Source organism: Hylobates moloch, unplaced genomic scaffold (assembly GCF_009828535.3).
Source record: "Hylobates moloch isolate HMO894 unplaced genomic scaffold, HMol_V3 SCAFFOLD_16, whole genome shotgun sequence".
In the NCBI taxonomy this organism is placed as follows: domain Eukaryota; kingdom Metazoa; phylum Chordata; class Mammalia; order Primates; family Hylobatidae; genus Hylobates; species Hylobates moloch.
This window is the reverse complement of record NW_026652291.1, coordinates 15,418,874-15,432,008: the sequence shown is the minus strand read 5'-3', so window position 1 is coordinate 15,432,008 and position 13,135 is coordinate 15,418,874. Positions and strand designations below refer to the sequence as shown.

General features: G+C 48.3%; 1 protein-coding gene across 1 annotated transcript in view; it reads left to right on the top strand.

The window, feature by feature from the left end:
- Positions 1–2,679: 2,679 nt before the first annotated feature.
- Positions 2,680–13,135, top strand: part of KCNK13 (potassium two pore domain channel subfamily K member 13) — a 125,219-nt gene continuing 114,763 nt past the window's right edge. Inside the window, exon 1 of the mRNA XM_032180513.2 lies at positions 2,680–3,434. Coding sequence (XP_032036404.1) covers positions 3,101–3,434 — 334 coding nt within the window. The 5' untranslated portion in view covers positions 2,680–3,100. The remainder of the gene's footprint in view (positions 3,435–13,135) is intronic.

The following is a 13,135-nucleotide window of genomic DNA, read 5'->3' as shown; positions in this document are numbered from 1 at the left end:
AGTATTTTTAGACATCAGGGAAATGCAAATTAAAACCACAGTGAGATATTGCTACATCCACCAGTAGTTTTAAAATTAAAATGACTGATACTGCCAAATGTTGACAAAGATACGGAGCATCCAGAACTATTGTACACTGTCAGTACAGCTGCTTTGGGAAAATGTCCGGCAGTTTCTCATAAAACAAAATACATACCTACCCTATGACCCAGCAATTCCACTCCTAGGTCTTTATGTAAGAGATATGAAAATATATGTCTACATAGTTGTGCAAGAATGTTCCTAACAGTTTTATTTATGATGACCAAAATTTTCTAACAGTTCTCCTTTCTGTCAATAGGAGGAGAATGAATAAACAAACTATGGTATACCCAAACAATGAAAAACTAGCAATAAAGAGGAAGAGGAAGGAATTACTAAGACACATAACATGGGTAAATCTCAAAAACATAATGTTTTCCACAAAAGAGTACATACCGGCATGATTCCATTTATATGGAGATTTATAACAAAAAAACTGAGTTCTATAAAAGCGAAAGTAATCGATGGTAGAAAAATTCTGAACAGTGGTTTTCTCTGGAGGAATGTGGGTGGGGAATTACAGGGAAGGGACTTAGGGGGACCCTGTTGGTGATGTTTGGTTGGTAGGTTGGATAGGTGATTTGCAGAGGTGTACGCATTTGTCAGAACTCACCTAATGATACACTTAAGATTTGTGCATTCATTGTATGTAAATTTTATTCGAAAAGGAAAAAAAATCTGCAAGTAAATATTGAACCCTACGTAGTGATATGCAGGTAGAAGTACTGTGGATGAGGGCGGAAGTGTACCAAGCTCTGCAACTTACTCTGAAATGCATCCAAACAAGATGGGTTGATGGATGGACAGAGGGACGGGTAGATATCTAATAAATCAAGTATAGTAACATGTTAATTGTAGAATCTAGGTGGTGGGTATACGGGTGTTCACTGTAAAGTTCTTTCAACTTTTTAGAATGTTTGAAATTTTTCATAATAAAATGGATTTAAAAGGTAATTGCAGTACTCACCCTGGGTGTATACACATGCACCTATTCTCGCGATGCCCCGAAAGCTCTTGCCCCTCAGAAGGCTAGATGAAAGAGGGGCATTGGGGAGTGAGTAACAGAGCCGAGAGGACTGCTAACAGCACCAGGGTTTCTGATGAAAATGCACTCGCCAGAGCTGTGTTTCTTTATTCGAAATCATACGGTTTTACTCAACAGGGCTCCTAGCCCTACTGTCTCTGCTCCTGGTGCGTAAGGGTGGTGTGTGGGGCTCTGAGCCTGGGACCGCTCTCTCGGAAGGTGGGAAGATGCCCACGTATCCATTCCTCTCCGCGTACCGATTCGCTCCCACACGCCCGGGCGGGTGATTCTGGAGGGCCGCGCGGGGCTGTGTGCGCTGGCGGGGGCGGGATGTGTCTGGAGGGGGCAGAGCGCCCTCTCCCGGCCCCGGAGGGCCCACGCGGACCGGCTGAGCGTCCCACCAGCCGGTTCTGCATCCACTCCCCAGATCTGCGCGCCCTGGTGGGAGCACTGCAGCCCCGGGTCGGCCCTTCGAACGCCAGGCGTCCACCCGCGGAGACCAGCGCAGGAGGCGGGCCCGCGTGCAAGGAGGCGGGCGACAGGGTGGAGTCGCCGCAGCTGGCAGCCGCACGGCTCCACCTGTTGCAGCGTCGGAGCGCGCCCGCCTGAGAAGGCAGAGCGCGGTGCGGACCTGTTCTCCGCGCGCCGGCTGGCAGGGCAGGGCCGCGGCTGCCAGGAGGCCCGGGAACAGTCCCGACGGAGCGGCGCGGAGAGGGCGCTCCCCGGAAGGTGAGATCCGAGCGCGGCAGCGGCGCCAGCGCCCCCTACAAGGCGGGGTCTTGGGGAGGGGGCCCCGGCGGTTTGCTGGAGAGCCTTGCTACTGTTCTGCATGAGGTGGGGGATGTCTTCTGCGCGGACCCCGCGTCCAGGCAAAACTCTGGAACGCACTAGGCAGCCAAGCCCGGGTGGAAGAGATGGAACCCTCCAAGGTCAAGGTCTCCTGGCTGCGGGGCCCTTCCAGCCCCCAGTATTTGGCCTCCTCTCCGGAAGCGGGGCTGGCTTGCGTTGCGCGCTTGGTCCGGGCGGAGCCTACTAGTAGGCGCAGAGGACGCCCCCGCGCAGGATCCAGAGACCAAGGGCGCTCTGGCACGGTCAAGGCGAGGGAGGCTGCCCGGGGGAGAAGCCCCTAACTTCCTTCGCCCCCTGTTCCAACCTCCCTTTCTGGTCTCCTCTCTCCAGCCCGTCCGCCCAACGGATGCGCAGCGTTGGAGCCCGGCCGGAGGTCGGAGCCCTCGGACGCCGCAAACCTCGGACGCCGCTCAGCACAGCCCCTCTCTCCGTGCGCCCGCCCTGGACCCCCTCCATCCCTAAGACCCGGCAGCCGATTCGGTGACTCGGGAGGCCACAGGCTCAGCGCGACACCACGACCACAACTAGGAGGCACCACCGTCGATCTACCTGGGGAGGCACCTACAAAGCTAGCAGACTGACACCCGCGTCCTAGCCGTCGGCGGCCTGCGAAGCGATAGTCAAAGGAACCAGGACCCCGGGGCTCTGCTTACCCGCCGACCTCCGGACCCCGCCCCCCCTCCGCAACCCGCGACCTTCTCTTTGGCGGAAACTCGAGTTCGCTCGAGCTTGCCCTGAAGACGCGCCACGCCCCCTCCCCTATCTGAGCCGGTCAGGGAGCCAGGGTGGAAACGGCGCCGGCATCCCAGCGCCAAGCAGACGTGGACTCTGCGCCGGTTCCCCGGGACCTTCAGCGTTAAGGAGAACTCCGAGGAGAGCAGGGGGAGTGGAGGGGAACGGCGGCGACAAAGCGGATTTGAAACTAGGAGTCAAGGAGGACGTGGGGAGCTGGCGCCGCAGGAGCTACTGAGGCGGCGGCCGGGAGAGCCTCGCGGCCTGCGGGAGCGCCTGGCGGTCATGGGCGAGCCTGCCGTGGGGCGCCCGGGAGCTGGCTGAGCGCCGGGGCCCTTATTTCCCGGGGGTGTGGACGAGATTCCGCCGACGCCCGGTGCCGTGGGCCTGGGGGCTGCCTCTGGGGGCCCGGCCATGGCCGGCCGGGGTTTCAACTGGGGCCCGGGCCAACTGAACGAGGACAACGCGCGCTTTCTGCTGCTGGCCGCGCTCATCGTGCTCTACCTGCTGGGCGGCGCCGCAGTCTTCTCCGCGCTGGAGCTGGCGCACGAGCGCCAGGCCAAGCAGCGCTGGGAGGAGCGCCTGGCCAACTTCAGCCGCGGCCACAACCTGAGCCGCGACGAGCTGCGCGGCTTCCTCCGCCACTACGAGGAGGCCACTCGGGCCGGCATCCGCGTGGACAACGTCCGCCCGCGCTGGGACTTCACCGGCGCCTTCTACTTCGTGGGCACCGTCGTTTCCACCATAGGTAAGTGTGCTGGCCGGACTCGCTGACAACCTCCGGGCGGCCTCCACTTCCTCCGGGGGGCAGGACCGACCCTCTCAGCCTTTCATTCATCCATCTGGGCGCCCAGCCCGACTCCACTGACATGAGCTGTCGCCTGATCAACAGGTGGTATTGCCTGCCCGCCGCTCTAATGTGGTCCAGGCACCCGCAGCTTCAGCGTCACCTGGCAGCTTGTTAGAAATGCAGTCTCAGTCTCCTCTGCAGACCTGCTGAGTCAGAATCTGCATGTTAACAAAGTCCCCAAAGGATTGGAATGATCCTTAAATTGGAGACGCTCTGCTCTGGGAGATTTTCAGTCTAATGAAGGAGACGGGGCTTGAGTTCATGGGGAAGAAGGCTTTTACAGATAGGGACAGGAAACTAAACATTAACTGAGTCAGTCAGGGGAAGTGCAGATTTTAAAAGATTCTGCCCTCGACTTCACACTTACTGAGAAAAATCAGAACACCAGACTGGAAGTGAGGAAGCAAAAGTGCCAATGACGGTTCAAAAGATGGAAAATTTTCCACCAGGAAGAACCAGGGAAGTGACCTTTGGGCTGAATCAATTCGCGTTAGGCGTAACTTGGGTTTGGGAACTGAAAGCGCGTTGCACTCTGGAGTAGGAGAGAATCGCATTCAGGGGCCCCATGAGCTGGTTGGAGTGGTGGAAGGAATACTAGGAAGGTCTGCTGTCTAATGGGATGGAGGCGGGGGTAGGACCTTCACTGACAGACTGAGGAGCTGGAACTTACCTAGAGGCACCTGGAAGCCATTGAGAATTTTTTAGCAAAGATGTAGCACAGCTATAATCAGTTGTGTTTATTTCCCAGCAGAAGGAAAATGATTTGGGGGAGTCTTTGCACCACACCCCTAAACATTGTTCATCCTTGAAGAATAATCAAGTGATTAATGGGAGTTGGGGAAGATGCTGTAGAAATAAATTCTGAGGGGGGCAAAAAGAGACCTGGAGCAGGGGAGGGAGCTTGGAAAAGTTAGACGGAGAGGAAGTGGCCTCCAAGCTGCAAAAAAGGCTGGCAGTTGCAAACAGCCCAGGGTGCATGTGCTGAGCGCTCTGTAGCTACTGCCCCTGTGCACTCTAGAAGAGCTCGCTGGTGGGGTGGGGTGACAAGTTGAGCCTCCTTGAGGCTCCCACACATGGCTGTGCTACATAGACATTCTGCCAGGAGAAGCAGCACAAAAGACAAAAGAGATCGGCTTCAGGTCAGATTCATCATGAAAGACTTCCCAGGGCTAGTCCAGGAATCCAGGGCTTCAGCTGATGCATAGGAGGTGAGGCAGAGGACCAGTATGATTAGGGACACACAGGCTGTATCTGAAGTGCCTGGCTCCCAGCCCCCATCCCATCCCAGATGGCACTGCCCATCAGCAGGCCATGATGGCACCACCATAACTGGGTATCAGGCAGGAAAACTTGCAGCAGACCAGAATTGGCTCAAGATTGGTGAAGGAGGAATAACACCCCCATGGTTCTCCCCCCGAGCCCACATTCTCTGCTGGACTCTTAGCTGTGTTCCACAAGCCCCTCCTCACATCACCTCCCACGTCTCAGAAGACAGTTCCAGGATCTTCACATAGGCAAGACTTGGGATGAACAAACTGATTAGGAGGTGTCACTTTGGAAGTGACCTTGACTCTACTGTGTTTGCATAGCAAGTACAGGATTTTTTTAGATTGAATGGTTACTTAGGATGGGTTTGATGGGAGATTTGAGGGCTGAATCATCCCCACCACCATGAAAAACCATCTCTTGGTGCTCCCAGTGGGCACAGAGGCAGGAAGGAGCAGAGTGTGTGTGTGTGGACAGGTGCATCCATGTAGCAGGAACTGAGAGTGGCATGGGTAGGTGGCCATATAGGAACATGGGCTTTGGAGATACCAATATGACAATGTGGCATGGAGGAGTGGAAAGAAACCTGGGCAAAGAGTCTGGAGTGGGAGCTTTTCATCCTGCCTCTGTATCTTGGGCAAGCCTCTTAACTATTCCGAGCCCCATCCTTTTCTCATCTGAGGCATCTACAAAGTGCCCACCTTGGTATCTGGCACATCACCTATTTGGTGAATATTAGTCCTGCCCCCTGCTCCCTCCCTCTGCCTAAGCCTGCCCCTGTCACAGGGTTCTTGTGAGGGACAATGAGCTCTTGTAAGTGCGTGCGTGTTAAAAGGTGAAAAACATTATGTAAGTGTGGGCTGATTTTTATTTCTCATTTGTAACATTTCCTTTTAAATTGTTTCACTAATTGTTGTAATAACAGCACTGGCTAACCTTTATCAGGCCCATATTAGGCACATACTGTGTGATTATTACCTGAATGTGCAATGCAGCTCATTGCTATGTGACATTCACACTTCATTTCAGCCAACACAACTCCATGAGGTAGGCATAACACTCCCCCGTTATAGATGAAAAAGATGAAGGTTCAGGTTTTTTTGTAAAATAAAGTATAAAGAAGAAAAAAATCAAGTTATATGCAGTAATATCATCCAAATTAACCATTGTTAATGTTTTGGTCCATTTTCTTCTAGTCTCCTTTTTCCTCTGCGTATACTTATATACATATGCATTTTTTAAAATTAGAATTATATTCTATAAACCACTTATATCTTGCATTTTTATTGTAACATTACATGATGGTATTTTTCTTCTAAAAATTAATTCCACCATGCTTTATTCTGCAAAGACTTTGAGGTAGCAGACAAAGTATACAGTAAAATAATCATAAAATACAATTAAAACTTCAGAACCAGGGAAAAGAAGAACAGAAATATGGAATGCAAGTGGAGCTATGAAGTTGCTAGAGAGGAATTTTGTCTTAGTTTGAGTTCCCTTAGAAGCAGACCTTGAGCCAAGAATTTGAGTGTAAGCAGTTTATTGGGAGGAGCAAGGGATACAGGTAGGTGCAAGAGAAAGTGAATCAAGGAAGGAAAGTAAGTTAATCCAGGGTATGCTATTAAGGCAGGTGCCATAGTGGGCAATTGGTACCTAATCCCAAATGGAAGCTTGGAAGCACTGCAAAGCTCCTGACCCAGATATCCCACGCAAGAAAGCTGGGATGTTTACATACCCACACCTGTCAGGAATTGGTTAAAAAGCTGTCTGGGGAGGATGAGGAAGGAGCACAGGGATGTAATTCCCAGGTACTTCTGGCCTTATTTTCTTTCATGGACAGCCCAAGGGTAGCCCTCAGGCAAAGATAGGCTCTGCTGTTGGAAATCAGGCCAGTGTGCCAGGAAATGATAACATGATCCCAAGGAATGGTAGGGAATCCCATGGAAGGAAAAGAACCAGCAAGCTTCAGATTTGTTTCAGGCTTCATGGCAGACAGAGTCATGACCCATACTAGAATTAATATCAGAAAGGAGGAAACATAAACTTTTCCCAGTACCTAATTCTCCTTTTTTGAGACAGTCTTGCTCTGTCACCTAGGCTTGACTGCAGTGGCACAATCTTGGCTCACTGCAACCCCTGCCTCCAGGGTTCAAGCAGTTCTCCTGCCTCAGCTTCCCAAGTAGCTGGGATTACAGTTGTGCGCCACCATGCCCAGCTAATTTTGGTATTTTTTTTTTTTTTTTTTTAGTAGAGATGGGGTTTTGACATGTTGGCCAGGCTGGTCTGAAACTGTTGACCTCAAGTGATCCTCCTGTCTCAGCCTCCCAAAGTGCTGGGATTACAGGTGTGACCCACTTTTTATTTTTTTATTTTTTGAGGGAGTCTCAATTTGCCACCCAGGATGGAGTGCAGCGGCATGAGCTTGGCTCACTGCAACATCTGTGCCTCCCAGGTGCAAGCAATTCTCCTGCCTTGGCCTCCCAAGTAGCTGGGATTACAGGTGCAAGCCACCACACCCAGCTAATTTTTGTATTTTTAGTAGAGAGAGGGCTTCACCATGTTGATCAGGCTGGTCTTGAAATCCTGGCCTCAAGTGATCCGCCCACCTCAGCCTCCCAAAATGCTGAGATTACAGGCATGAGCCACCACACCTGGCCCCAGTACCTAATTCTCAAAAGTATTTTCTCTTTGGGATTATATATAGGAGACATTGTGTAGGACAACAGATGATATTCACAAACAATATTTTCCTGGAAAATGCAATTGAGGATTTCATGTAGCTGTTATCTAATTGAGACCTTTGACTTAAAAGTCAAAGCTTAGAGTGGAAAACACTTTGCCAGTTTCTCTACAGGTTAAACATAGGACTACTTTATGACCCAGTAATTCCATTTCTAGGTATATAGCCAAAAAAAATCAAAAGTAGGGATTCAAACAGATATTTGTACATCAGTGTTCATAGCAGCATTATTTACAATATCCAAACAACCCAAGTGTCCATCAACAGATGAATGAATAAACCAAATGTGGGCTACATACAATGGAATATGATTCAGCCAAAAAAAAGGAATGAAATTGGCCAAGCAGGGTGGCTCACGCCTGTAATCCCAACACTTTGGGAGGCCAAGGCAGGTGGATCACGAGGTCAGGAGTTTGAGACCAGCCTGGCCAATATGGTGAAACCCCGTCTCTACTGAAAATAAACAAATTAGCTGGGTGTGGTGGCACATGCCTGTAGTTCCAGCTACTCGGGAGGCTGAGGCAGGAGAATTGCTAGAACCTGGGAGGCAGAGGTCGCAGTGAGCTGAGATCACACCACAGCACTCCAGCCTGAGTGACACAGTGAGACCATCTCAAGAAAAAAACAAAAAGGAATGAATTTTGATATATGCTATAACACAGATGGACCTTGAAAATAATTATGCTTAGTAAAATAAGCCAGACACAGAAGGACAAATATTGTATGATTCCATTTATATGAGGTACCTAGAATAGGCAAATTCATAGAGATAAATTAAAATAGAGGTTACCAGGGGCTGAGGGAAGGCCAGAAGTGGGAGTTATTGTTTAACGGGTGCTTTCAGTTTGGGATACTGAAAACATTTTGGGTATAGATAGTGGTGATGGTTGCACAACATTGCAATTATATTTAATGCTATTGAATTGTACACTTTTAAATGGCTAAAATGATAAATATGTTAAGTATATTTGACTGCAGTAAAGAAAACCTCAGGGCAGAGTATTAAAACACAATTCAGAAATGTTGATTCTGAAAAAGGCTGGAGATCAGACATGAAACAGGGATAAACTTGAAGTCCTCAGAAAAGTAGAATGACAGTATGTCTTGTAAATGATCTTCTGTGAATATCTTTTCTCTGAAACCAGCTTTTGTTAGGAGCTTGTCCCCGTGTTTGCTGGTGTATCTGTAGATAGCTTCTGTCCCCAAAGGGTTTGAGGCACTCTGCATTTGACAGAGTTGGGGAAGGCTTAGGTTTTGCTGCAGTAACAAGCTACTCCCAAAATCTCAGTAGCTTAATGTAATGAAAGTGTACTTCTTACCCACACCGAGTTCACTGTGGGCGCTGGCGATGCTGCAGGGCAGTTGTCTCTGTGTTGCCCCAGCGCTTCAGCCTCTTCTGTCTCTTGGCTCCTCTTCCTCAGCACATGCTTCCAGGATTGCTCTGGAAGGGGAAGAAAGAGCTGAAGAGTGAGCACCAATGATTAAATGGCCACCACCACCTGGAAGTAGCACAGGTCCCTTCCACTCCCACGTCCTTGGCCAAATCAAGTCACAGAATCACCACCCTGTACTTCAAAGGGTCAGGGAAACATTATTCCATCCCCTTTGTGGCAAGTTGCAGAAGAAATGTTTCTTCCAGTCTAAAAAAGCACATGTTGGGCCCAGCGCGGTGGCTCATGCCTGTAATCTCAGCACTTTGGGAGGCGGAGGTGGATGGATTGCTTGAGGCCAGGAGTTCGAAACCAGCCTGGCCAACATGACAAAACCCCATCTCTACAAAAAAATAGAAAAAATTAGCTGGGTGTGGTGGTGCAGGCCTGTAGTCCCAGCTACTTGGCGGGCTGAGGTGGGAGGATCACTTGAGCCCAGGAGGTTGAGGTTGAGGCTGCAGTGAGCCATGATCATGCCACTGCACTCCAGCCTGGGCAATAGGGCAAGACCCTGTCTCAAGCAAAAAAAAGAAAAGAAATGCAGACTCTCAGGTCAACCCCAGACCAACAGAATCAAAGTCTATGCTTTAATAAGACACCCAGGTGAGTCCTGGGCACATTGAAGTTTGAGAAATCTAGAGTCTAGAGGGCTGTTCATGTTGTGATGTTGCTGACTAGGACAAGCCTTCCCATGCTTTAGAACATAGACAAACTGGTGGCCAGGCAGGTATGGTGAGGAGGTGAGCTCACCTGCTGTCTTATGACCTCCTCGCCAGCTGGAAGTCAAGTGCACTGAGGGCAGGTTCATTACACACCATCCAGATGCAGGGATGCGCCGGGCTCAGGCTGAGAAGATGACCCGGCTCATGAGGACCCGAGATGCTCAGATGGAGAGGCTCAGCCTCGCCTCATATGTGACTAGATTCTCAACAACAGTTTTTATTCTTTTTTTTTTTTTTTTGAAACGGAGTTTTGCTTTGTCACTGAGGCTAGAGTGCAATGGTGCGATCTTGGCTCACTGCAACTTCTGCCTCCCGGGTTCAAGCGATTCTCCTACCTCAGCCTCCTGATTAGCTGGGATTACAGGTGCCCGCCACCACACCCAGCTAATTTTTGTATTTTTAGTAGAGATGAGGTTTCACCATGTTGGTCAGGCTGGTCTCAAACTCCTGACCTCGTGATCTGCCCACCTCGGCCTCCCAAAGTGCTGAGATTATAGGCATGACCCACTGTGCCCAGCCCTATTCATTTTTATTAAACAGAGATAATTATGCAGGTGCCCTTTTCTGGCCCGGGGTGTGGCCCATGATTGGCTCTGCATGGCTGTACTCTACAAGACCCCCATGGGATTCTGGGGCTCAGCTGGTAGGTGTCTGGTTGGCCCTGGTCAGTGTGAAATCCACGTGGTGCTAAACTAAATCTTGCTTTGGGAATCTTTTTGTTTGTTTGTTTGTTTGTTTGTTTTGAGATGGAGTCTCGCTCTGTCGCCCAGGCTGGAGTGCAGTGGCGCAATCTCAGCTCACTGCAAGCTCCGCCTCCCGGGTTCACGCCATTCTCCTGCCTCAGCCTCCCGAGTAGCTGGGACTACAGCCGCCCGCCACCACGCCCGGCTAATTTTTTGTATTTTTAGTAGAGACGGGGTTTCACTGTTTTAGCCAGGATGGTCTCGATCTCCTGACCTCGTGATCCGCCCGCCTCGGCCTCCCAAAGTGCTGGGATTACAGGCGTGAGCCACCGTGCCCGGCCCGGGAATCTTTTTTTTTTTTTTTTTTCTCATAGGAACAAGGCCGAGGAAAGAGCTTTTGAAATCAAAGTATATCAAGTCCAAACAATAAAATATTGAAAGTCACTATTTTACAGTATAAAGTTATAAACTGACATCAGAGAAGATGAGGCATTCAGAAAGAATAAAAATATCCCACGAATGCATTAAATGATATACATTAATGGATGTTATGCATGGGTCAAGATTTAAATCATACACTGAGCACTTTACACGTTACCAAACATTTGTGCACAAACCTTACGGGATAGGCAGGGAAGTTATTACTAATTCTATTTTGCAAGTGAGGACCCTGAGGTGCAGACAGCATAAATATCTCGCTTAAGACCACACAGCTATAAAGTGGCAGAGTTAGAATTAGAACCAAGTTTTGTTTTTTTAGTGTCTAGTGACAAAATAAATATATATTAATTTTGGAAGACTGGAAATAATATGGGAAAGTATAAAAAAAGTAGAAATCATCCATAATTCTACCAACCAACAACAAACACTGTAAATAGTCTGGGAAATCGTATTATACGTATTATATTGAACCTAAAGTGCTATTTTTAAAATCTAAGCTGCATCATTATTTTATGTACCATCAAGAAAGAAACACTGCCAATTAAATTCTGACATGCTACCTGTTGTGGGATGCATCTCGATTTCAGAGATATTAAAATTTGGGGGAAAGGTGTATCTTAAAATCACTGAAATGTATTTTGCATCTTATTGCTTTCTATATAACCATTATAACATGAGCAGATTGTTGTAATTAGGCAAAAATGAATCTCTTTATGATTAATATCTCTGATTTCTATTAAAGTTGATTGATTCAAAATGTTGATTAAAAAATACTTATAGTTCATATTCTCTGAATCAACTAATTCTTCCCCCATTTTTCTGCTGGGAGCAGGAGGGATGCTGTGTTAATCAAAGTGTCTGTGTGCTTTATAGTTTAAGGATTTCGACCCTGTCTAAAGACTAAATGTGTCATATTTTTCATCCTTTATTCTCTGTTCAATGTCTATAACTTATTATTTATTACTTAGAGAAATGTTTTTCATTTCAATTCAGTTTCATATTTCAGGCCTTTCCTCGTGCTTTCTCCCGTTGTCTTTGTGCTTAAATCTTTTTCCATCCAGATTCCGTCAGAATGCAAGCTTTTGTTCAATATTTTTGCTACTCTCCGTTTCCAGTTATAGCAGTGGCTTTTAAAGCACTTTAATGTATTGTTTCATGCGAACAATGGCAGGTGCGTTTGGAATTATAGCTGAGGAGCAATGTGCGGTCGTAGGGAATGAGAAAACAGGAAGAGTAGCTGGGTGAGAGCTTACCTCCACTCAGGGTAGGGTGAGACGGCCATACCTCTTCCAGCTTCTAAAATTTCATGGGGAATCTCAGACAATCCATTCTGAGAATCCTGGATTTGTTCAATTATTTGTTTCCTGCTGGGAACATTTCAGTATCTGGAAATTAGAGCTGTGTTGCAGGACATAGCCCTCACTCTCCATTGCCCAGCATTTAGTATTCATATATGCTCATCTTAGCCTGTTGCATTAGAAATTCTTGTTTATATTATAAAATAGACCGGCTTCCTTTTCTTTTATACTAAATTCCGTCCAGTTCTCTCTTTCCATCTATCCCTTTCTCTATGAAGGAGAGATGGGTTTGGTTTGAGCGTTAACCCAAATAATTCTTGGGCTCCTTGGGGTCCTGTCCAAGAAGCTGTCTTCTTTCGAAAGAAGCATGGTCTGTTAGCCAAAAGTAATGAAAAGTAAATTTGATTTTTGCTTGCATCTTAAAAGAAACTTGAGTCTCCAATTTATAACACAAAGGAAACTTCTTCCTTTTCTCCTCTCCCAGTCTCTCATATCTCAAAGGAGTTCTGGAACCTCTTTTCCCTAAACTCCTCCCCAAGTTTCTCCCAATCATCAGCTGTCTTTCTGTCCCTCCCGGTCCCGTCTCCCCACATCTCTCTCTGCTCCCTATTATCAGTATTGACTTCACTTCTGCAACATCATTTAGCTTTCTCTCAGCATATTTCCTGGATTCCCGATAGTAAAGGACAGTCCTGGTAGTTGACCCTGCAAGCAACAATCTTTTCCTCTTAGAAGGAAGGAGAGAATTGGGAGGCCAAGGTGGGCAGATCCACGAGGTCAGGAGATCAAGACCATCCTGGCCAACGTGGTGAAACCCTGTCTCTACTAAAAATACAAAAAATTAGCTGGGCATGGTGGTGCATGCCTGTAGTCCCAGCTACTCGGGAGGCTGAGGCAGGAGAATCACCTGAACCTGGAAGGCGGAGGTTGCAGTGAGCCAAGGTCGCACCACTGCACTCCAGCCTGGGCGACAAAGTGAGACTACGTCTCAAAAAAAAAAAGGAGAGAAGAGTGGGGGA